Source organism: Vulpes vulpes, chromosome 2, assembly GCF_048418805.1.
Source record: "Vulpes vulpes isolate BD-2025 chromosome 2, VulVul3, whole genome shotgun sequence".
Lineage (NCBI taxonomy): Eukaryota > Metazoa > Chordata > Mammalia > Carnivora > Canidae > Vulpes > Vulpes vulpes.
Window position 1 is genome coordinate 126538969 of NC_132781.1, and position 23156 is coordinate 126562124.

Below are 23156 nucleotides of genomic sequence, written 5' to 3' on the forward strand. Positions count from 1 at the left end.
AGAAAAATTTAAAACTTGTCCTTTTTAATGCCCTAAAATTGCTGACCTGGTTAAAAGAAATCACTCATTATTTTCAAAACTGCCCTTCTAAAGAAGCTGAAATGAAAATCAAGCACTATCCAGAACCACTAAATCTGAGGACTTTTTAAAATTAGAAGAAATTGTAAGAATCACCTACTTCACTCCCTTCCCAGAGCTGAAATTGTCTTTAGACTTCAAGAATGTTTATCCTGCACTTCCTTATATTGGAACAAGTTCTGCTACCTGGAACTACACAGATCAAATAATACCTTTCTCCTCCGTGTCAATGCCTTTTACATGATGAATCCAATGGCAACATCACTCCTAAGTCTGTCTATACTCAAGCCTATATTTTCTACTACAATCAACCAACCTTCTACTATATTTTCTAGACCCCACTTTATCCAGGTCATTTTCCTTTAGACAAGCCTCAATTAATTCAAATTTTCTTAAATAGGTCACCCACCTTTGAGCACAATATTCCACTGTTTTTATAATATTGAGTTTATGACCGTCTAGAAATCCCAAGGTAATTTTCACATAAGCTTCTGTGTGGCATAATAGCTTGAGGCAAGAAGGTCAATGGTGTAATGTTATTCTCAAACATAAGGTCTCTTGTGTTTTGTTCCCTCATAAAAAATACATTATACATCATCGTTCCCCGCTGGACGCACTCATCACTTATTAATGACCCATGCCTCATGCATTTTTTACTGGCTTTTAAAATATAATTTGAGGTAAATAATTGGCACATCATTTATTTGTAGGAAAATGTCATGGGAATCTCTGTTTGGATATACAAACTTGCAAGGTCAGTAAGAGTACTGACAAAAGATAAATCACCTCTTAACAATAAAAAAAAAAACCTGAACACTGAATTTACCACTCTCCCTGATGGATTCCACGATTTTTTTTTCTTTTCTGTAAGATATGTGTCTGATAGAAGCATATTAAATTTTGGATATTTATGGGAGTTGGGGTGTGAAACTAGTTTTAAAAATGGCAATCCACTCAGGAAGTAACACCTTCCAGTTTGTGAAAGTTACTCTATAATTTTTTTAAACAAAGTGACAGTGTTTAGCAATTAGGGTGGAGGATTTTTCAAATATATAATATGGTGGTGATCAGGATGATTTCTTCAGAAAGCATCTACTGAAGAGTTACCCTTCACTCCACCCAACAAGCAAGTCTGAAACAACAGAGTCTGACATGAAGGCTTCCATTTTCCTTCCCTTTGTGTTCGCGGCCATGTTCTCAGGTAAGAAAAGTTACTTTTGATGACTTTCCTTCCTTAGGAATGTTGAGTTATTAGTAATACTTTGTCAGAGAACGTTAAAATGACAAATCTCTAACAGACAGAGAGAAGAGTGTCATTTGAGACACCATAAATATAGGCCAAGGGCATAAAAGTAAGGACCAGGTGAAAGAACACAGCATTATCTGGTGCTGCTGCAGAGAAGCACACGCAGGGGAAAGGGGAAAGCAACACGTTACACTAGGAAGAAAATGCAGTCTAAAAGGATTATGAGAGTTTGGGAATACTCTCAAGCCATGTTGATAAAAAGAAAACAGGGTTTTGTGTTGGATGATCTGGGGCTGTGTGGTAACAAAGAAATGGGTTCAAACTCTGGCTTTTTAGTTTCTTGTTTATGTTATTTTAGGCAACTCCATTTTTTAATCTCAATTTTCTCTGTTATAAAATGCAAACAAATATACATTCCTGCCATCTGTCGAAAGAATCACAATACACTGCTTAGCCACCATTACCTGAGTTGTCTACAGCTGCCACTCAGCATACTTCTCTCCATTCCTTACCTGAATGCGGTTGGGTGGTCTGTGTTCAAAGCTGAAATATCCAGCCTGGGCTGTCAATTTCTCTAGGTGATAAATGACACAGATATTCTAGATTTTTATAATATATGTGTCAGAGAAAATGGATATATTACACATATATTTATTATTATGTATGCTTCAGAGAAAAATGCATATAGACAAAAACCCTTCCTAGAACATAAATGTTTTATAATGACAGGTACCATATACCTTTGTACACCACCTTGCCGGATGACAGTGAGTAGGTACTGAGCAGACATTTGTTGTTAAAGAAAGTATATTAAAGCCAGATGCGGTGGCTCTATGGATTTGAAGGGTAAAGGAAAAAGAGCAATCAGAGGGGTGCCTGGGAGGCTCAGTAGGTTAATCGCTTATCATCTGCCTTCAGCTCAGATCATGACCCAAGGTCTGCGATCCAGCCTAAGGCTCCCTGTTTGGTAGGGACACTGATTCTCCCTCTCCCTCAGCCTGACGCTCCCCCTGTTTGTGCTCTCTGCTCTCTCTCTTTCTCATCTCTGTCAAATAAAACTAAAATCTTAAAAAAAAAAAAAAAAGGGAGAGATTGGAATCAGGAATTCCTACTGCAGCATAAATCAATGCCAAGAAGTATATTTGGTGTGTAAAATCAGAAGAGCAAAATTAAAAAAAAAAAAGACTGAGGTTAATTATTTTACAAAAGTTTAACTTCAAAAAATGATTAAACCACATTCTAATATCTCTTTTTTACTTAAAAACTCCACCTCCAGTTTTTATTTTACAAATTTAACCGTGTGAGCAATGCTATACTGCTCAGAATCCATTATATCATTGTTTGTACTACAAAGAGGAAACACAATAGCTTCTCATTGCTAGAAGGCCATCTAAATAAATTGTGCTAAATGTAATAAATGAAATAGTGTGTAGCTCTTGGGGAAAATCATACAGATGCTCTATAGTACTGATAAAAGACTCACTATACTGTGCAGAGTGAAACTAAGGAGTAGAGCAGTGTACAATGTGCTACTAATTATGTGGAAAATATATCCCAATGTGTTCGTAAATACGTAAGACATCTCTTGGCTAATACAGAAAAACTGGGTAAATGTAACTGTGGGCAAAGGGGTTTGAGAAGGGAGAGAAACAGAAAGTGACTTTAAACTATTCATCCTTTTGTATCTTTAAAATTTGAGGTATTTGCTTGTATGACCTATTAAGCAAACATAATTAACAAGAAAATAGATCATCCTTTTAAGATTTTTAAGATTTTATTTATGGGACGCCTGGGTGGCTCAGCGGGTGAGCACCTGCCTTCAGCTAGGGCATGATCCCGGGGTCCTGGGATCGAGTCCCACATTGGACTCCCTCCATGGAGCCTGCTTCTTCCTCTGCCTATGTGTCTGCCTCTCCCTCTCTCTGTCTCTCATGAATACATCAATAAAATATTAAAAAAATATATCTTCAAATATTACATGATTCTAAAACATTGGATTACACATATAAAAAGCAAATAAAGTAAAAATATTACATTAAAAAAAAGATTTTATTTATTTGAGACAGAGAGTGAGTGAGTGAGCAAGAGAAAGTGAGCATGAGCCAGGGGAAGGACAGAGAAGCAGACACCCCACTGAGCAGGGCCCCCCAACACTGGACTCACCCAGGACCTCAGGATGATTACCTGAGCCTAAGGAAGTACATTAACCAACTAAGCCACCCAGACAGCCCAGCTGGTTGGATTTATTTCCATCCAACTCTTTATTCTAATGGATTTCTTCTCCAAGTTAGTGCCTGCTAAGGAACACTGTTTGGTTCTCATAACTCATGCATATACTCATCTCTCTGCTGAACATGATTAGTTTCTTACCCATTTTTTTTCTGGCTAGAGCCTTCTCTTCTTATGTGTCACTTCCTCCAGCAAGGAGAGATGATGCCCTACTGTCTGCTATCTTGAGTCTGGGTCTGTTGTCTAATTTACTTCTCACATTTTCACTTTGATCGTACTGCTATAAATGCCTGGGTGCTTGTTTGCACCCACTAGTAGACTTTCAAGCTTCTTGGGGCCAGAATAATAATGTCATATTGTGTGTCTAGATCTCACTGTGATAATGTTGTATGTCTAGATCTTACTGTAGTTCTGGCACAGTAATGGACTCTTCAAATAGACTTCTTGGTAAATTGAAAGAATGGCTAGATCATACCCACAGACCCCACCCCACTCTATGCACAGTTAGTAAGCCAGGTTACTGAGTGCCAAGCTCCTGAGCCAGGCCTAAGACCTTGACCACCAGTAATAGAGTATACCATAGCATGCTCAATGGGTAACAATTAATGAGGCGTTTGACTTCTGTTAACTTTATTGGAAGGCACAAGTATGTGTACTTGTGGATATATAAAGTGGGCCTATTGCTAATACAAGTGAATCTCACGTATTGCCTGGAACCATCCATACCACAATGATTTCAGGTTTAAAAATTGAAAAAAATTACCAAGGAAGCCTATGAAGAAAAACAATGCAAGCCTGAAGACAACTTTGAGGAAGCCTCTAATTGAGAAAGTGAGAGGAAAAGGATAATCATTAAACAGAAAAAGTGAGGAAGCCAAAAAGGAACCCTCGTACCAAACCAAGGACATGAAACATAAGACCCACCAGAATTCCATAGCATCAACAGCTATAAAGCCATTCCATTCACTAATGGATTGTTGGCTAAACCCTGCTTATTTTGGAATAGAATTTGAATAAATCATATATGTGTAAATGTATGTGTATATATGTATATATGAGATAAGTATATATGTATATATTGATGGATAAACTTCCAAAACAAATTTGAGAAGCAGAGTAGATGAGTTATGAAACATAGGGATTAAGAAATAGTCACAAAAAATAAAAATTTGGAGTAGTATGAAGGGAAAATAATTCAGCTCAAGTAAATCTAACTTTGGTTTAGAAATGGGGCAGGCTGGTTTGACCCCATGATTCTTAGGAACCAGGTGATACAGTTAGGTAAAAAATGCAAGAACCAAACATTAAGGTTATGAGAAGTTATGCAAAGCTTCTGTCTTGAGGTTTTGTTAAAAACAAATCAAAGAGGCATGAAATACATACTATTTCTGGGGATGAATGCTGTTAATTTTAAATTCTTAAATATAGATAACTTTATTTTTGTGCTTATGGTATCATTCCAGTGACTTCAACCCAGACTTGGAAATCCAGTGTTTTTAAACCACAAGAAGGTCCAGAGCCTGCATTTATTCTAGAGAGAAAAAATGAAGCTAACCATCAAAGAGAACAGCAGGCATCTAATCAGCAAGGAGGTGGCAACACAGAAGGAAAACAAGTGACATTTAGCCTGCAAGGACAACCAGAGTATTATAATCAGCCAGGAAAACAAGGAAATTTTAATCAGCAAGAAAGGTCAGGAGTTCTCAATCAGCCTGGGAGTCTGCAAGAGAATTCAAGGGACTGTAATCAAAAAGGGAATGCAGAAGCTTCTAATAAACAAGGAAAACCTGGATCATCTAGCCAGCAAAGGGATCCAGGGTTATCTAGTCAGAAAATGAAGCCAGGGTCATCTGGTCAGCCAGGTGGTTCAGGGTCATCTAGCCAGGGTTGGCATCCAGGGTCATCCAGCCAGCAAGGGAAGCCAGGATCATCTGGCCAGCAAGGGGGTTCAGGGTTGTCTAGCCAGCAAGGGAAGCCAGGATCATCTGGCCAGCAAGGGGGTTCAGGGTCATCTAGCCAGCAAGGGAAGCCAGGAGCATCTGGCCAGCAAGGGGGTTCAGGGTCATCTAGCCAGCCAGGGAAGCCAGGAGCATCTGGCCAGCAAGGGGGTTCAGGGTCATCTAGCCAGCAAGAGAAGCCAGGATCATCTGGCCAGCAAGGGGGTTCAGGGTCTTCTAGCCAGCAAGGGAAGCCAGTGTCATCAAGCCAGCAAGGGGGTTCAATGTCATCTAGACAGCAAGGAAGACCAGGATGGTATAGCCAACAAGGGAAATCAAGGTCTTTTTATAATCAAGAAGAAAGAAAAAATGTAGGCAACCCTTTCAGTGCCAGTATAACGGACATTCAGGTTAGTGTTCATCTCTTTTTCCCCCTCTGCCATTTTATGTTCCAAGACTTGAAATAGTTAACAGAATATACTGTAGTAATAACGATTGGTGGTGATGATGATCCAACAAATGAGGAGGAACCCAGAGATAGTCGTTTTCAGATACACCGATGGTCATTAATGAGTGTCGTGCTCTTCTATTTCACTTCCCATTCCCTTCTACCATCTTCCACTCCAGCCTTTCTCCCGATACTGGACTAGGTGAGACCTTCCTGAACAGAGTCCTCATCCCCACCACATTTAACATTCATGCCCATCTCCAGCCCATCCATAATCTACAAGCCCCTCAAGTGGTATTTCTAAATCACAAATCTGATCTAAATCACCGCCCCGCTGGAAATTCTTCAGTGGCACCATACTGCCTAGAAGATAGGACCCAAACTCCTGAGCATGGCATTGAGGATTTTGTAATCATTGGATATGATTGGACATTTCATGTCACTCTGGTCACACACCATCCACTTTTACACGTTCCTTTATTTTCCACAAATGTATTCCTAATACTGGTGATACCTTCTCTCATAGAATGTTGCTCTGTACTTGATTGTATGTTCAGTTGGATCATGAACTCCTCTAAAGAAAGTGCCAGTTCTTTGGAAATCTGGGTCCCCAGATTCTAGAACAACTAATAGGTTCTCTCGAACCTCTTGTCAGATGAGTGAAAAGGTGATGTGTGGGAGACATTGTTGCAAACAGCTGCACAACCAGGACTCTCGTGTTCCCTTTGAGTCCTGCTGTGCTTTGCCTTCACTCGCCAGTCTCTCTGTCTCCCAACTGCCATGTAACAGTGATCCTGGGCACTGCACCTGCTAATCCAGAACAGATTTGTAGGACACTTCCTCCACCTCATTATCTTCACGGGAACTTCATTTTTTTTACCTCAGATTTGTCATTCCTGACTTGGCTCCCTTTCAAATGAAAATCGAGTGTCCCCCTCCATCCTTATGTCTAGGTGGACATGAAGTAGTGGTCTCCCAGGGACGGTCCTGCCGTCCACAGCTTACTGCCTCCTCCAGCGTTTTTCCAAGTGTTTAGAGGCCACTTCAAAGCTATCTCAGGAAGCTCTTCAGAAACATGTGTGACAGCCCTGTCCATTTCACAGACTATGTGGAAGGAAAGTAAGGCAGTGCTATGAAACGGTGGTAGAGTGTCGACCAACAGGAAAGACTGAGCTATTTGTCCAGCTTCCTTGGTCCTAAGAAGACTAAGCCTCCTGTTGAAGATCCTCACAATTTCAGTCAGTGCCTCTGTTCTCATCTGCTGTCAGAGCTCCTTTGTGCTCACAGATGTGTGTCATTCTCTAAGTCGACTCTAAGCAACTGCCTCGGGTAGTACTTAAGTCTGCACAATCCTACTACCTGCTGCCTCATTTCCTATTGTGAGACAAGAAAAAAGAAAGGTTTGGTAAATCATGACCTCTTTGGGGGCAGCTGTGTGTCAGTCCATCCAGTGTCTGACTCTTGATTTTGGCTCAGGTTGTGGTCTCAGGGTCTGTGACCCCCTCATGGTGAATCAGCTGAAGAGTCTCTCCCTCTGCCCCTCCCACCAGCCCTCTCCCGCACACTCTCTCTTCTCTCTTCTCTCATATATATATATATATAATAAATCTATAAAAATATATAATTGGGAAGCCTGGGTGGCTCAGCAGTTGAGCATCTGCCTTCTGCTCAGGGCATGATCCCGGAGTCATAATGTCTTTTCCATAATTATTGTTTTCTCAATGAGGGGAAGATTTGCCTACAAAGAATTAACATGGAGGCAGTCTCGCATGTAATGAGGGCAGGGGTTCTAGAGTCCCATAATTCAGGGTTTTAAACACAGCTTGGGTATTTATCCATATCTGGTCTTGGGCTTTTCACATAAATATACTATATACCTGCAATGATACAATAGAGCTAACCCTACACATTTTTTTTTCAGGATTGTTGTGTAGTTTAAAATAAACGGATTCACAAAATGATTGGCTTAATGCAATGCTTAATCAATAATTTTGAGCAATAACTCTTAGTTTTATTATAATTCTCAGAATTAAACTGAATTCCCTTTATGTGCCTAATGGTCTTTCACATTACTGCAGACTGACAAAACCAGCAGCAAGAACCCAACTGGACATACAAAATGTCAGTCTATCTACAAGCCAGTCTGTGGTTCTGATGGAAAAACCTATGGGAATCGTTGTGTATTCAATGAAGCCAAAAGGTAAGCTGACGCTGTGTCTTTGTATCAGGAAGTATGATTCTGATCCAAAAGGAGTCAAAGAACATTTTTCTCTGTGTCTCTGTAGTTTTCTCAATAGCACCTTGGGTGTTTGTCAAAGGACACATGACCGGTATTAACCCTGAACAGTAAATTCAGGCATTTTCTGAGAGAATGTGATATATTCAGCTTTTTAAGTAGGAATAAATTTATTATTGAGTCATTGAGTCACATATTCATTAAACTTCCACTATAAACCAGGCATTGCATGTGTGGAGGTGAGGAGGTGAGCAAAACACACAGAATTGCTTCCTGCTTCCACAAAGCTTTCCTTTTTGCAGTTGAAGACAGCAAACAAAATGTATCAGAGGATAAACACAGCTACGAACCCCATAGATTAATTCAGCCTATTAAAATGTATCTTAAATTTAAATAACAATATTGAAGAATGGATTTGGTGAGCCAGGCAAACATTTCAAGGTTGCCCTCTTGTTCATCCACAAGAAATACAGTGATCCTAAGGCGGTTTAAAATTAGAACATGGGACTCAGAAAGAGTTACATGTCTCAGCTTTCAAAATTAATGAAGGGCCGCAAAGATAGTAATGAGGTAAAAATTACACCTCTATTGTTTTTGGTCATTGAATTACTTATGAAGGCTGACTAAATTGTTCGTGCAGAAATAAATAAATGTTAAAGGTCAGTGTGCCCTAGAGCAATAAAAATTGGAGCGGGAAGAAACATAAGATGCCCCTTCTCTCATTTTATACCTAAGACAGCTAGCCCAGGGACAAGGAACACCTGGCACACAGTCACAATTTCTCAAAGCCGTCAGTATGAAACAGGCCAGCCAAAGCCCCAACTTGCTCTTTCCCATGTGATTTTTAAATAATATCATTTTCTCTCTGTGTTGGTGCCACAGTTTCTTGATCCTTAATTTCTTTCATTATCTCGTTTTCAGGATGAGTAATGGAAAACTGAATCTGAACTATGAAGGGAAATGTTAGCTTTGACAGCAACCGAATTACCTGGAACCTCAAAATCTACTTTCACTTCTCCTTAAACAATGGGTTTCCTTGGGTGTTCTGCTGAGGTCAGCAAGAGTCTTGCCAATAGGATAGATCCTTCATTATTTTCCAGGTTGTTCCACTACAAATAAAGTCAGTTCCAGAGTTGCTTCTGATTTCTGGGATCATTTATTTTCTAGACGTTCCCAAATTCATGGATATAGAACACAGATTGATTTTTGCCTGACACAGGGCATTAGGGTGAGAAAAATAGGTGAAATTCTTAAAAAGTAATACTGAGTTCTAGGTCAGTGTTTATGAACACTTCAAACAATTAATGGCATTGATTTTCAAGGGATAGAGATAGAAATTTTAGCCAGTCTCCTTAGATAAGAAATGGTCTAGGATTAGGTAAATACATTTAGCTGCCTAGATTATATCCCCCCTGACTTATTTATAAATGGTTCGGTCTTCCCTACTGACACCACTACTCCCTGATCAAGTCTCCTGAGAATAGCTCAAATTATAGATACACTAGAAAAATCCCAAAGATTGGCAGAGATTTCAATGTGATCCATTGATCTACATTATCCCTATCACATTGTCAGGAAGAGTCCCAGTCCCCACTGCCACTGAAGATTACCTTGTACAGTATCAACTCTACCACTCCCAACTAGCTGAAGCTTTCTATTTCTCAGGGCTGCACAATCAGAGCTATCTGGGGGCGAATGACAGCCCAGGATGGGTAGGGTAAAAGCCTATCAGACAAGGCCTGCAGTCTTGGCGCAGCTGATGAGAAGTGATTGAGCCAGCTCCATAAAAGTTAACAACCCATTAAGAGGTCATGGAAAGATAAGGTCAGAAAGACACAGGGGCTGGGAAGGGGTGGAAAAGTACTTCTTTACTATATTCAGAAAAAAGGAGACAAAAGTTTTAAGGCAAATAAGTAATATGAACAAAGGCCTTAACCCATAAGGTTATCTGATAAAGCAAATCTTTTCTGGGCTCTGACAATGCATATAGAAGCACCAGAAAATTCAGGCCAGGGCCAGTTGTGTACACAACTTTAATGATTTTCAAGAATTTTTATTTTCTTCTAAAAGACATGCAAAAAATTTGATCATTCTGAGCAGGAATGAAATGAGTAAACTTTCATTACTAAATATGCTTTAAATTTTTTTTAAAGATTTTATTTATTTATTCATGGAGACAGAGAGAGAGAGAGATAGAGAGAGAGAGGCAGAGACACAGGTCGAGGGAGAAGCAGGCTCCATGCAGGGAGCCCGACGTGGGACTCGATCCCTGGTCTCCAGGATCGCGCCTCGGGCTGCAGGCGACACTAAACCGCTAAGCCACCCGGGCTGCCCCTAAAATTTTTTTTAATTTAAATTCAATTTGCCAACATATAGTATAACACCCAGTGCTCATCCTATCAGGTGCCCTCACTAAATATGCTTAAGTTACTTAATACTTACATAACAATCAGAAATATCATACAGTGTTTCAAAAGAATAAATTGATTTGAATAAAATCACATTAAAATAGGCTCGGCTGTTATTAAATAAATAAAACCAGTCACAGAGCAGTTTATACAATGTTCCTATTAAATACAAAACTGCTAGTTTAGAACAGGGGGAAATGGTTGTAATGAAGTCCCAGATACCATTTTATGTCCGTAGTTCTGTTACCCACAAATAGAGCTGCACATTTATCTTGATTACTCATAAAAATACCAATGCTCAGGGTCTAACCTAGAGCAATTGAATCACCATCTCAGAGAAGGAATCTAGATATTATTATAAAGCTCCTCAGGTGATTCTCATATCTATAATTTTTTCAAAAACTAAGGTACTGCCTGTATTTAGCTATTACAGATTCTAGAATTCTTGTTTTCTTGCCCTAGTTCCTGGAGCCTATACAACTCCCTTGCTTGGACAGATTGTACATAGCTTATCCATTGTAGGATCTTTAACTACAGGTTATTTTCTCCCTCCTCATTCATTTGTGCCTCTCAGATCAAATGGTCCCCTACTCCATGCCACATGACTGGCTTTGATGCCATCTGCAGAAGGCAAGTGTCCACAACCTGGACAGGATGAAAGTTACCGCGGTGCCTTATCTTCACATCTAATTTCTTACACAGAGAACTTTAGAGGAGATTTCCCAACACAGTGCAGCTAGCTGAGGTGGAAAAAGTGAACAAGATAGTCACAGTCATCCTTTGCCCTTTCTTCTTCCTGAAGGGGCAATCTGTGGTACATTTTTGGAGGCTTTCGTGTATAAGATGGCTTTCCTTAACGACAATAGCCAGATCATGGAAAGAGCCCAGATGTCCATCAACAGATGAATGGAGAAAAAAGTCATGATGTATGTATACAATAGAATACAACTCAGCCATCAAAATGATGAAATCTTGCCCTAGGCAACAATGTGAATGGATCCACAGTATATTATGCCAATTGAACCAGCCAGAAAAAGACAATACCATATGATTTCACTCATATGTGGAATTTAAGAAACAAATACATGAACATGGGGGGAAAAAAGACAAAGGAAAATCATAAAAGAGATTCTTAACTAGAGTGAACAGACTAAGGGTTGCTGGAGGGAAGGTGCGAGATGATGGGCTAAATGGGTGATGGGGTGAAGGAGGGCACTTGTAGTGAGTGCTAGGTGTTATATGTGAGTATTGAATCAGCAAATTCTCCTTGATCATTGCCTGAGGCTTTTTTTTTTAAGAGAGAGAGAGCAAGTGTGTGCAGAGAGGGGCAGAGAGAGGAGAGACAGAATCTTAGACAGGCTCCAAGCTCAGGACAGAGCCTGATGTCGGGCTCCATCTCACAATCCTGAGATTATGACCTGAGCCAAATCAAGAGCTGACGATACTTAATCCACAGGGCCTCCAACCTGCCCCCTGAGACATCTTTTAAAGCCTGGTATATGACAGCAAATCCCTTTGCTTCCTTCTGAAACAGGTGGTGCACTGAAGGAATTCAGTCTTCTTTGAAATACTGGTAAATGTGAATTTTTCTTATTCTCTTTTCAACTATATGAGGTTTAAAACAAGCAGACACAATATTCAGTGACTGGGGGGAGCTTCATGCATGAAACCATCTTAGTTGGTTTCCTATGAGTTTAGGTAAAATTGAAGTAAATTGCTGTTTTTGTCCAAAGTGGGGGATTTCTTTGCCTAAAATTTATAGGGCAGTGGCACTGGGGAGGCTGCCAACTGCTCTTACTTCTCAATTTTTTCTTCCTTCTCCCTTAATATGTCTATTATGCTAAAGGTACAGTCTTCTCCTTCTTATCTTCCCTCTGAGGCAGGTTGAATAATATATTCATTTTGTTCTTCATGAAACTTTCAACTCACACATGGGACATGTGTCTGAGTCCCCTTGTGCTGGACAAGTTCATACACTGAAAACAAAAGGCATGTGAACAGCTGGGATTCACAGGCCATCTCTCCTGCTCTTAATCTCTGCTCAGGAGAACGTACAAGATGAGAAATCTAGGGTGGGAGACCTGCAGGGCTGCACAGTAATTTCAACTGTAGGCTTCAGTTCCTTTTTCCTCACATGTCCCACATCAGAATAATTGATCTGCCACAGAAGCCTCAGATGGCATCTATGTCAGTAGTTCAGAGAGCTACTCTAAGAGCAATACTCACTTGACCAGAATAATGGAGCACTTTGTGCACTCGCCAGATTGTGTCTACCATTATTGGCATTGAACGGTGCTACCCTCAGAGTTTCTGTCTGAGTGTGAGCTTTTATCACTACTGATAAAAGGAAGATTAGATTAGGGTGGGAAAGGTAAGCCCAAAAGCCAACTGTGAATGCAAACGGCCTTCATATTTGACCCTAAGATCTAAGACTCAGAGATTGTTACTCTCACATTTCCAATATATGTATATATAATATATCCATATATCATATAATATACAGAATTGTATATTAGAATATGAAAAATTATGTCAAGATCACTCAGCAGTAATGGGAATTGAATTCAAGTCTTTTAGTTGCCAAAACTCCAGAAACCAGATTGTGAAGGAGGTTAGTTCATCAGGGAAACAATGGCTGATTAAATCTTAGCCTTCCTCAAAACCTCCAGTTGTCACTCACTTCTATTATTTAGCTTAAAACTTAAGGCATTGCCCCGGTGGGGTCTCAGTCTCGCTTCTGTTAGTCTTCTTCACTTTGTTCCAGTTTTATTAACATGGAAATGACATATTACACCCTGTAAATGAAAGGTGCACAACAAAATGACTGGACACACAGAGATATTGAGTAACCATTACACAGTGACCTGGTGTCCCCCCTGCCTACTACACACATCCTGTCCTTTAGCCGGGGACCCAAGGCAGGCTATGCTCATACCTGCCTGACAGCTCCTCAAGCAGACCATTGCCCAGGCTTGTGTACAAACAATGGACTCACCATCTTGGTGGTGAGAACAGACAGTGACAGAAGGTCTCCAGCTGGTATCAATTCCTGCTGGGAATTTACACTACAGTTTCATAAGATGCTCCCATTGCGAGGAATGGAGAGAGGAGGCAGGACAACTGTGGGTGTCATTTCTTACGACTGTCTCAAATCTACAATTATCTCAAGATAAAAAATGGCAATTTAGGCTTTAAGGAGAGCTTTGATCTAACCAGTGTCTGATGAGCCTACATGCTCCAGTGCTGCTCGATACCCAGGCTCTCGGCCACTACCTGATTGCACTTCCCAAAACTGTTCTTCTCTGCTGGCTCTGATTCTCTTATCCTTTCCAACTCAATCGCTTGGAAAGCTTACATGTATTTTCTCTATCTTAGGATCTATAATTACTCTTATTACCCTTTCCCATCCTCATTCTTCTCTTCGCAGGAGATCAAATTGCCCCAAGCCTCTCGCTGTTAGGACACAGAACACACGACAGACAGCACAGCATCTTATGTGCCGCGGACCATCTGTTTTGTGCCACCAGGCTCCTCACCAAGAGACCAGTGAAGGAGAAGCCTCTGGCAGGTGGGAGTGGCTGAGAAAGACAGATGAGCAACCTGGACACAACGCCTAGAGCTGAACACCTCCCTGTGTCCACTGCCTTCTCCGTCTCAGGTCAGTGAGGGGACACTGACAAAGGCAGGCCTGGGGCAGGGCACCGCTACGAGGGCCGCTCCAGGTCACTCCTCCCTGCAGGAGCTGTTTCTATGTTCTGGGGAAGACCTGGAACTCCCAAGGAAGGGCCTATTTCCTTCCATGCAGCCTGGCTCCCTGTGGGCCGTGCCAAGCCTGGGGAAGGAGCAGCTCCTTCTTAAGCATACTAAGAGGACTTACCCCAGGATTGCTCTCACATCCCTAGGAGGCCTTTGGTTCACATACATGTCCTATTGAACTCAGAGTCAGGGGAAGAAAGATGAGGAGACATGGTCTACCATAATTGGGAATATAGGAATTAATTAAGTAATTAATTATGACTCTAGGGGATTGGAGGGGTTCCTTTGCCAGTCAGAAACTGTCCTCTGGAAACAGGAAGTTTGTCCACCTGCCGTATGTCATAAACATGCTAAAATTTCTTTCCACAGATTTGATAAAATGTCTCTTTTCTCATCATGGATCGAAGCTATTTTCATCATCTCCTTGGTGTTTCCTCTTTATTCTGGTGAGTAAAGTTTCCAGTTTTGGGTGAAATATTTCACGGATCTTAGAATATGCAGGAATCCAGGAGGGAGAACCTACTTTCTAGTCTCAAAACCCATAAAGTGATGAGACATACAAATGTGTTTTCAGCTTTCTCTTTTAAGATTTATTTATTTTGAAAGAGAGAGAGAGCATGCCTGAGCTGGAGGTAGAGGCAGAGGGAGAGAATCCCAAGCAGACTCTGAGCTGAATGGGGAGCCTACATGAGGCTCAATCCCAGGACCCCATGATCATGACCTGAGCTGAAATCAAGAGTCACTTGCCTAATTGATCCACCCAATGAGCCCCACAAATGTATTTTAAAATTGCATCAGTGGGGTTACCAAGGTGGCTCAGAGGGTTGTCTCCCTTCTGCTCGGGTCCTGATCCCAAGGTTCTTTAATGGAGCCCCTATCACATGGGCTTCCTGCTCCTGAGGGAGCCATCTTCTCCCTCTTCCTCTGCCGCTAGCCCTGCTTGTGCTCTCTCCTGCTCCCTCCCATCTGTCCAGTAAATAAATAAAATCTTTTTTAAAATAGTAAATAAAATTGAAAAATTGCATCAGTGGATTGCTTTTTCTCATTTCCTACTTTGGACAAGTGGAGACAGGGTTGTGGGTTAAAATGGGCAGCCTACGTGGCTCTTTGTCCATCTGTGACTAAAGAACATGTCCTAAATTGTTTTCTTCCTCCCTTTTTGGATGCCAAATCCATTGTCAATAAATACAAACCTTGGGGAGGAAAGATCTCCTCTGGGTCTGCTGTTGGTTAATATTCTGACTTCTTCATCACCCACTGAGGTCCAGAAGACAGGCCTTTACTTAAGGAGAGAAACATGTAGACTTCTCTGATAAAGGTTATCTTGCTTGGAGCTCCAGGTGATCCTTGAATTCCAGAATAAGGCATCTGTATCCTATTGGATAGATCAGGGGACTGATGATTTAAGTACTAATTGATTTCTTCCTATGTAAGTGACATGTTCTAAAGCATGATCTTCTTGGTCTGCAGTGTCCCATCTACAAAAATAAGGAGAAAAACAATGCTATCTTCAAAGAAAGCTTAGGGATTATTAAAAATCGTACATCAAAAAAAAAATCGTACATCAAATTATTTTTCACAGAGTGAGAATAATTGAGAATTTCAAAATATTTCCAGATTTGAAGCGTTCTGTGAATTTTTAATTGTGCTAATGACATAAAGACTCGCCCCATTACTTGCAGGATATTGAGTAGCACTTCCCATAGGTTTCTGCTGTTAAGAGATGTTTTCTGTTTCCCCAAAGACCACTCTCCTACTCCTCCCCTCTTTGCTCCTCTTTGACCTCCTGGTCCTTTTTCTCTCTTTTCTCCTCCCTCTACCTTCACTCCTCCTCCTACTTCTCCTCCTTCCTTTCCTTCTCTCCTTCTTCTTCTTCTCTTCCTCCTCTCCCTCTTCTTCTTTGTTTTTAATGTTGTCATCTGTATTTGTTGGTTGCAGAAACATCTTTACCACCTGTTCATGAAATCCTACATGTGGTAAGTCACTAATGATGGAAGGTGGAAAAAATAAAATACTTGCTCTTTTATTGTAAATTTTAACAGCAAAATTTCAAACAAATGTAAAACAGAGAGATCTTTTAAAACAGTGTTATTATTACATGAAAGTCAGGAAATGTAAACTAAGCAGCAACATAAAACCATTTGTCATTATCTAGACAACTTAAAAACCCACATGTCTCATTACACAAAAATGCAGATAATGGGCACAACATGTCAACAATCATCTGAGAGACATCAAATGGTGTTTACAGTAGAAGTGTTCATTTTAGCAAAAAAAAAGGAACAAACGAACCAACCAAAATATACACTTTAATGGTGGACCAAATATGATAACTTCCATCTATGCACATAGAGGTGAAAATTGAAGGACAGATTGAAGTATCTGAATAAGCAGATCACAGAGAAATTTCAGAAACAGATGATCTCAGTATGCACACATATTGTTTATTTAGGTAAATTGCCAACACCATCAATACAAAACAAATTGTATTTATATCTATATGTTTATTCATAGACATACACACATACCTAGAGAAATTACCAAGAATGATAAGGGAATGATAACTACAAAACGTCTGCTTTGTGACTTCTTCTAGAATTTGAAAGAGAAAGATGTGAAGGGAAGTGAGGATGGTGTTCACTAAATTAGGAAAACACAGTCAGGTAGTTTTATGACCTTTTGAAAAGTAATAGGTTTGTAAAGACAATTTAATAATAACATCTTATTTTTTAAGGGGCTTGAGTGTTGATTTTACAGATGTTAGTGTTATAGATGCTACCTTTGAAAACTACATATAGACAATATTTTACCAATTTTGACACATAGCCTTTCATGTGAAGATAGAGAAAATTTTAGAGTTTCATTTTGTTATACCTCTGTTTAGCAGCCAAACTGTGAACAATATCCACTTGGGCAAAATGACTGCACCACAGATTTATATCCAGTCTGTGCAAGCAATGGAAACACTTATGGCAATCTATGTGCTTTCTGCACTGAAAAGAGGTGAGGACACAACAGTAAGGTTTTGCTCTTAAAAGTAGGAAGAAACCATCACAAAGTGATGGCAAAAGCCATGTGGCTGGTAACCTGGGCACAACAGCTATAGACAGTAACTATTAGATGTCTGTAAATAATTAGGAGTCAATCCTGAACCCTGCCCCCAAGTTCTTCTTTCTGAAAGTCATTTTGAGTTTGAGCTCTCACCAAAATTGTGCTTGTTACTATGCAAAGGCAGAAATCAATTCATGGGACCTAATGGTGAATTCCTAAGGGCAGACCAGCAACCAGCATGATGGGATTCCTAAGCCCAGGTGCAGAATGACAGATCTCTGGTGGCCATCATCCCCCTTGCAGACCTCTCCTTGCAGGGGGCATCATCATGCAAGGCCCTGAACAGACCTTTACCATTGGAAATCCATCCTAATGGGCCCATTCGGGCTAGAAAGGAACTCCTCTGTGGTCCATTTGTCTCATGAACTCCATGACAGACTTCAAATATCTTCCTTGGCCAGCAGGGCATTCTCAAACACTCCCTTCAAATCTCCCTTCCCATCCCCTTCACTCTGAAAGAGCTTGGAGGCTAGTGCTCTGGCCAGGGCTTCCCACCTCCCTCCTCACTTTACTCACAGATGTTTCCTTACCCAAGTCTCTGCACATTTAATCCCCCACATTGGCCTTCATTTCCAGAGAACCATTAAGACAATATCCAATATCTCCTCTTTCAGATCGGGGTAGGTCCCCAGAGTGAATCAGAATGGAGGAGGTGGGAAGAGTCAAGGAGCCCCATAGGGAAGAGACAGATGCCACAGCCTAGGAGCTAGTAGAGCCCAACTGCTTCTGGAAGTGGAGCACAGCTTCCCCATGATGCTCCTAGTTCAAATCCCTCTGTTGAGAAGTGCTTTGATATCATCATGTTTCATACCGAACCAATATTCTGCATGCATATTACGTACATTTCTGCACCAGAGAAATGGACCCAATTTGTGCAGCCAATAGTCAAATTTATATTCGTGAATTTGTTGTCTACAGTGAGATGACCCAGGAGGTGTCGCAGACTGCTTTTCTAAGTAAAATTTTTATTTTCAAGTAATTTTGGATTTTCAGAAAAATTTAAGAGATAGTACCAATTTTCCAGGTTTTTTATCCAGTTTCTGCTAGGGATAACACCTTGTAGAACCCTGGCACAATTCTCAAACCTGAGAACTTAATGTTGGTATATCACTGTTAACTGTCATAAAGAATTTATTTGAATTTCACCAGTCTGCCATTAGCATCTTCCTTATGTTTTGTTAAATGTAACACACTTTATTTCTTCCCTACAACTCTTTAATTTCCTTTCTCTCTCCCTCCCTCCCTCCCTCCTTCCCTCCCTCCCTCCCTCTCTCCCTCTTGCTTTCTCTACAGGAAGAGTGGTGAGAAATTTACTTTCTTACATTTTGGTGCTTGTTGAATATTGACCACACTGCCCTTCGATGTGTCATCACATTTTATGACACATTCCATGGACGATTAGGATATCATTCTCAATCAGAGCCTGAAATCATAAATGACAGGATGTGTCCTGTGAACAGAAGATAAAATAGAGAGCATTTACGTAGTCTTCCCAACTCTAAGTTCCTGTGATTCAGGGCTTTTAATTCTCTATGTTCAATTATTCGATGATAATTTGAAACACTAATGTCCTAATTGCATGTTTCATCACATGGAAAGTTGTATGACTTAAAATAATAAAAATTTCATTCATTAAAATGTTTAATGATTGTCATCTTTGTTATTAAAATAACCTTCTCTAACTGGGTAGTGAGTTAAGATATGTGCAGACTTTGGCGAAGTAAAATCAATCTATTCAGAAGTAAACAAGTAATATGTTACTGGGGTGCTTAAGAAAAGTACAGATTGTTGAATCCATTCTGACCTAAACAATCAAATGTTCTGAGAAAGGGGATTGGGAAATGGAATTCTAGAAACACCCCAGGCTAGGGTGATGATCATGAAAGCTAGGTAGTACAAACTTCACAAAGGAGTTAATTAGTAAGAGCTTAAATCTTATAAGGGAATGAATTAAAGAATGTACTGAAAGATATTGTAAGGGTTCTAAGGTTTGGGAAATATTTATTGTATTATTTACTTTCCCACAAATAAGTCAAGAGGTAAGTGAGTGATCAAATGCCAGGTGGCACTAGGGTATTCATTTGTGGCGAAAGTCTGATGCTTTTCCACTTCTTTTCATCTCCCAACTAACAAGAGGTAGCTTTTAGCAGTGGCTCAATGCTCATTTAAAGCTCGAGTCTAATGACAGTGATGTCGCTTGGACTACTGGAAGATAAGTATCAATCTGCCATATATCATATATCAACTATGCTCATTATTGATTTAAAAATCTTTTACCCATTTTTATTGAAGTGTGTGGTCTATGTAGGGGCTATTTCTTTGTGTAAAATCTCCAGGATTAATTCTTTTTTTTTTAACTTTATTTTCTTACACAGTAAAGTCCAGGATTAATTCTTAAAGAAAATATCAATTGGAATGTTCGTTTCTTTGAGTCATAATGTAAAAAAGCATTCATCCAGTTTCCTGACTTTTTCCTTATAGAAATTTTGTATAAAAATTGTTTTCAGAAAGCAGATAAAAATCAAAATGAGATCACCTGACACCCATACAGATGGCTACTATCGAGGAAGCAGAAAGTCACAAGTATCGGCAAAGATGTGCAGAAATAGCAAGGCTTGTGCTCTGTTGGTGGAATATAAAAAGGTACAGCCATTGTAGAAAACACCCTGGTGATTCCTTAAAACATTAAGAAGGGAATTATCCTATGATCTAGCAATTTCACTTCTGGGTAGGCACACAGAAGAATTGAAAGCAGGGACTCGAGCAGATACTTGTTTACCCCTGTTAAAGCAGCAGTATTCACAACAGCCAAAAGGGAGAAGCAACCCAAGGGACCATAGTGGGTGAGACAAGAAACAACATGATACAGACACATCCAGGGATATTAGTGAGGACGGGAATGCTGACACTGGCTACAAAATGGACAATCATGGAAAATAGTGGCGAAGTGGAATAAGGCAGTCATGAAAGAACAAGTACAGTGTGATTCCACTTACGTGAGGTATCTAGTGGAGTCGAATTCATAAACTCTGAAAGTAGAAGGGTGGTTTCCAGAGGCTGCATGAAGGAGGAATGGGGACTTACTGTTTAATGAGTATGGAGTTTGAGTTTGGAAAGACAGAAAAAGTTCTAATGATGGATATTTGTGAAAGTTGCACAGCCCTGTGAAGGTACTTAATCAGAACTGTATGGGACACTTAAAATGAGTTGTAATGGTAAAATTTATGTTATATACATTTTATTTACTGGAATGAAAAATCCTGCAACATTTTTAAAATTTTTTAAAGGGAACAAACTATAGGGACTGGGGCAGTCAGAGCTGGGATCCAGACCTCCTGTAGTTCTTTACCCAGAAACTCAGCTAATGAGGGTTAACCAGCTCTCTCATTTCAGGGAGATAGTTTCAGACATCACTGCTGTACAGACAGGCACTCTTGCACAGACATCATCCTTGCACAGACTCCACTGTCACGAACACATCAGCTTTGCAAACACCTCTCTTTGGCACAGACATCACTGTTGCACACTGAATAAGAGAATGGGCTCTGGTGGACATGTGGATTTGCACTCTGGGTGCACAATGAACCTGCTGTGTCAAGTTCTTTAACTTCCTGAATCATCGGTTTCCCCACGTGTAGAGCGGACAGTTGAGAAAACTGCAAGACATCATCACAGGGGCAGGCTTCTACACGTAGAGTAGCTTTACTTTTTTAGTTATCGATCAATTGATTGATTTGAGATAGAACATGCAATCGCGGGAAGGGTAGGGAGAGGGAGAGAGGATCTAGGCAGACACTGTCCTGAGCCACAAACCCAAGAGCCTGGGATGATGACCCTGAGATCCCCAGCCTAGACCCCAACCTGAGCAGAAACCAAGAGTCCAACCCTTACCAACTGTGCCGCCCTTGTAGCCCCACAAGGTAGCTCTTATTAAAGAAGGTAAGTTCTTTCCGACACTCAGCTTTATGATGACTGCTGTTCCATCCTAACTCCTAACCAATAGTGCCACTCTGGAGATGTGCCTATTTCACATCTTAGTAAAATTAGCTTGTTCTTTATTTTCTCAGCTTAGCTGACATTTTTCATTTTAACTGAAGACAACTTCATCCAGCCTTTGCGTTCATACCTGGTCAGCTTCCTGCACACACAACACATACCCACACTTTCCTCTTATCATGCACCTACTTCCCCACTGTGCAGGGCACCCTTTCCAGATGTCAACTAAGGAGAGAAAGAAGTCTCACCCTCCATTGACCCTCCAATACCTCTTGAGAGGAAATGAAATCCGACCTAATACAGTGGTCTGGTAGGCAAAGAAGAAACTGTGACCCGATTTGTTAGTGCTCACAGGACGCCCCTCCCCAGTAATTAGCCCTGTTCTCCCACAACCTAAGATGTGTCTTCAGCCTCTGAACATCCACTCTAGCCAGCTGACGTGTGCCTAACTCAGAGGCTGGGGAGCTACCACTCTCTGGCCAGCAGCTGTGCTGTCAAGATTTCTGTCATGAACCATCACCTGTAGTGTGTGTTTTCATATCAACAACAACAGCATCAACAACAATATAGGCACTTGGCAGTCAGGAGACAGGAGAAGACTGGCCTGAGTCTCAGGACCAAGAGGACTGGCCTGGCCCAGTGGAACCACAGAACCTGTGGCCTTGAGCCCAAGTCGCTAGTGTCCAGGGCCTGAGAGGTGGGGGAGAAGGGACTCTCATGATGTACCCCTGTTGAGTTCCTGGGAACCAAGCCTGGGGCAGCTGAGCCCATCCCAGCTGCCTGGGACTCACTCCCAGGGGATCTTAATTCTCCCACAGCCACCCCGTCCCCATCCTCCTTCCCAGGCCTGATGAAGAGGAATTCAGCTTGCCCCTCAGGGTGCCTTATGGCAAGACAGTGATCTGGAGGTGATTCCAGGTAGGTAGGCAGGGGTGGCCAACATTTGCTGAGTTCCTGCCCCCTGGAGGGGGTCACACTTCACAGAAGCACATTCTCTTCTCACCAGAGCTTCTGTCACCTTGTCCCTCCTTTCTGATTGGGTTCCAACTACATGACACTTAGTTCAGCACTGTTCCCACAGCTCTTAGATCATCTGCTCTGGCTTCCTTCTTTCCTTCCTTCCTTTCTTCCTTCATTGTCTTTGTGCTCCAGTTTGGATGATATCTACTGACCCTTCTCTAAGTTTCCTGTTGAGTAAAGTCTCCTATTGACCCAGTAAGTTAGTTGTCTTTCACCATGATTTTCTTCTCTAGCATTTCTATTTTGTCCCTTCTAGTAGTTTCTATCTCTATATTGATATCTTTCGTATGGTCAAGGCTTTTGTCCATCTTTTGTCCTAGAGAGTTAACGTAATTGTCACAAATATTTCAGTCCTTTTTGATGATTCTAACATTTGAGGCATATCTGAGCTCAAGTCTATTGAGTGCTTTGTCTCTTGACCGTGTGATACTTTTCTTTGCCACTTTGGGAGTGTCAGAATTTTCAGGACAGTAAACACTAAGGTAACTAGTTTCCTGTCTGATTGTGTGAATAACTCTTCCTTGTCTAGGCCTCTACTGGGAGGAGCAGGGGCAATCTAGTCAGCAGTTACCTGGTTTGTATTGGTTGCTGCTACTTACCCACAGTACACCTCAGCCTTTAAATTCCTCTGCCGTTACCTTGCAAGGAGACCTGGGCTTGGGCTAACAGGGAAGGATTCTCATTGTTCTGT

The 23156-nt window shown here is 40.9% G+C and overlaps 1 protein-coding gene across 1 annotated transcript; it reads left to right on the top strand.

Annotated features, from left to right (window-relative positions):
* Nucleotides 1–776: 776 nt before the first annotated feature.
* Nucleotides 777–19094, top strand: MARCOL (MARCO like). The gene is made up of 7 exons (XM_072744003.1): nucleotides 777–1279; nucleotides 5017–5900; nucleotides 8017–8138; nucleotides 12117–12155; nucleotides 14010–14240; nucleotides 14708–17341; nucleotides 18743–19094. Exons 1-5 carry the CDS (start codon nucleotides 1231–1233, stop codon nucleotides 14197–14199), a joined length of 1284 nt encoding a protein of 427 aa, XP_072600104.1. The 5' UTR covers nucleotides 777–1230; the 3' UTR covers nucleotides 14200–14240; nucleotides 14708–17341; nucleotides 18743–19094.
* Nucleotides 19095–23156: the final 4062 nt, after the last annotated feature.

Coding starts and splice junctions, on each gene's coding strand:
- MARCOL (XM_072744003.1), top strand. CDS start 1,231: ATGAAGGCTTCCATTTTCCTTCCCTTTGTGTTCGCGGCCATGTTCTCA. Junction 5,901..8,016: donor CCAGTATAACGGACATTCAG/GTTAGTGTTCAT, acceptor ACATTACTGCAG/ACTGACAAAACCAGCAGCAA. Junction 12,156..14,009: donor CAGTCTTCTTTGAAATACTG/GTAAATGTGAAT, acceptor TTCTCTTCGCAG/GAGATCAAATTGCCCCAAGC.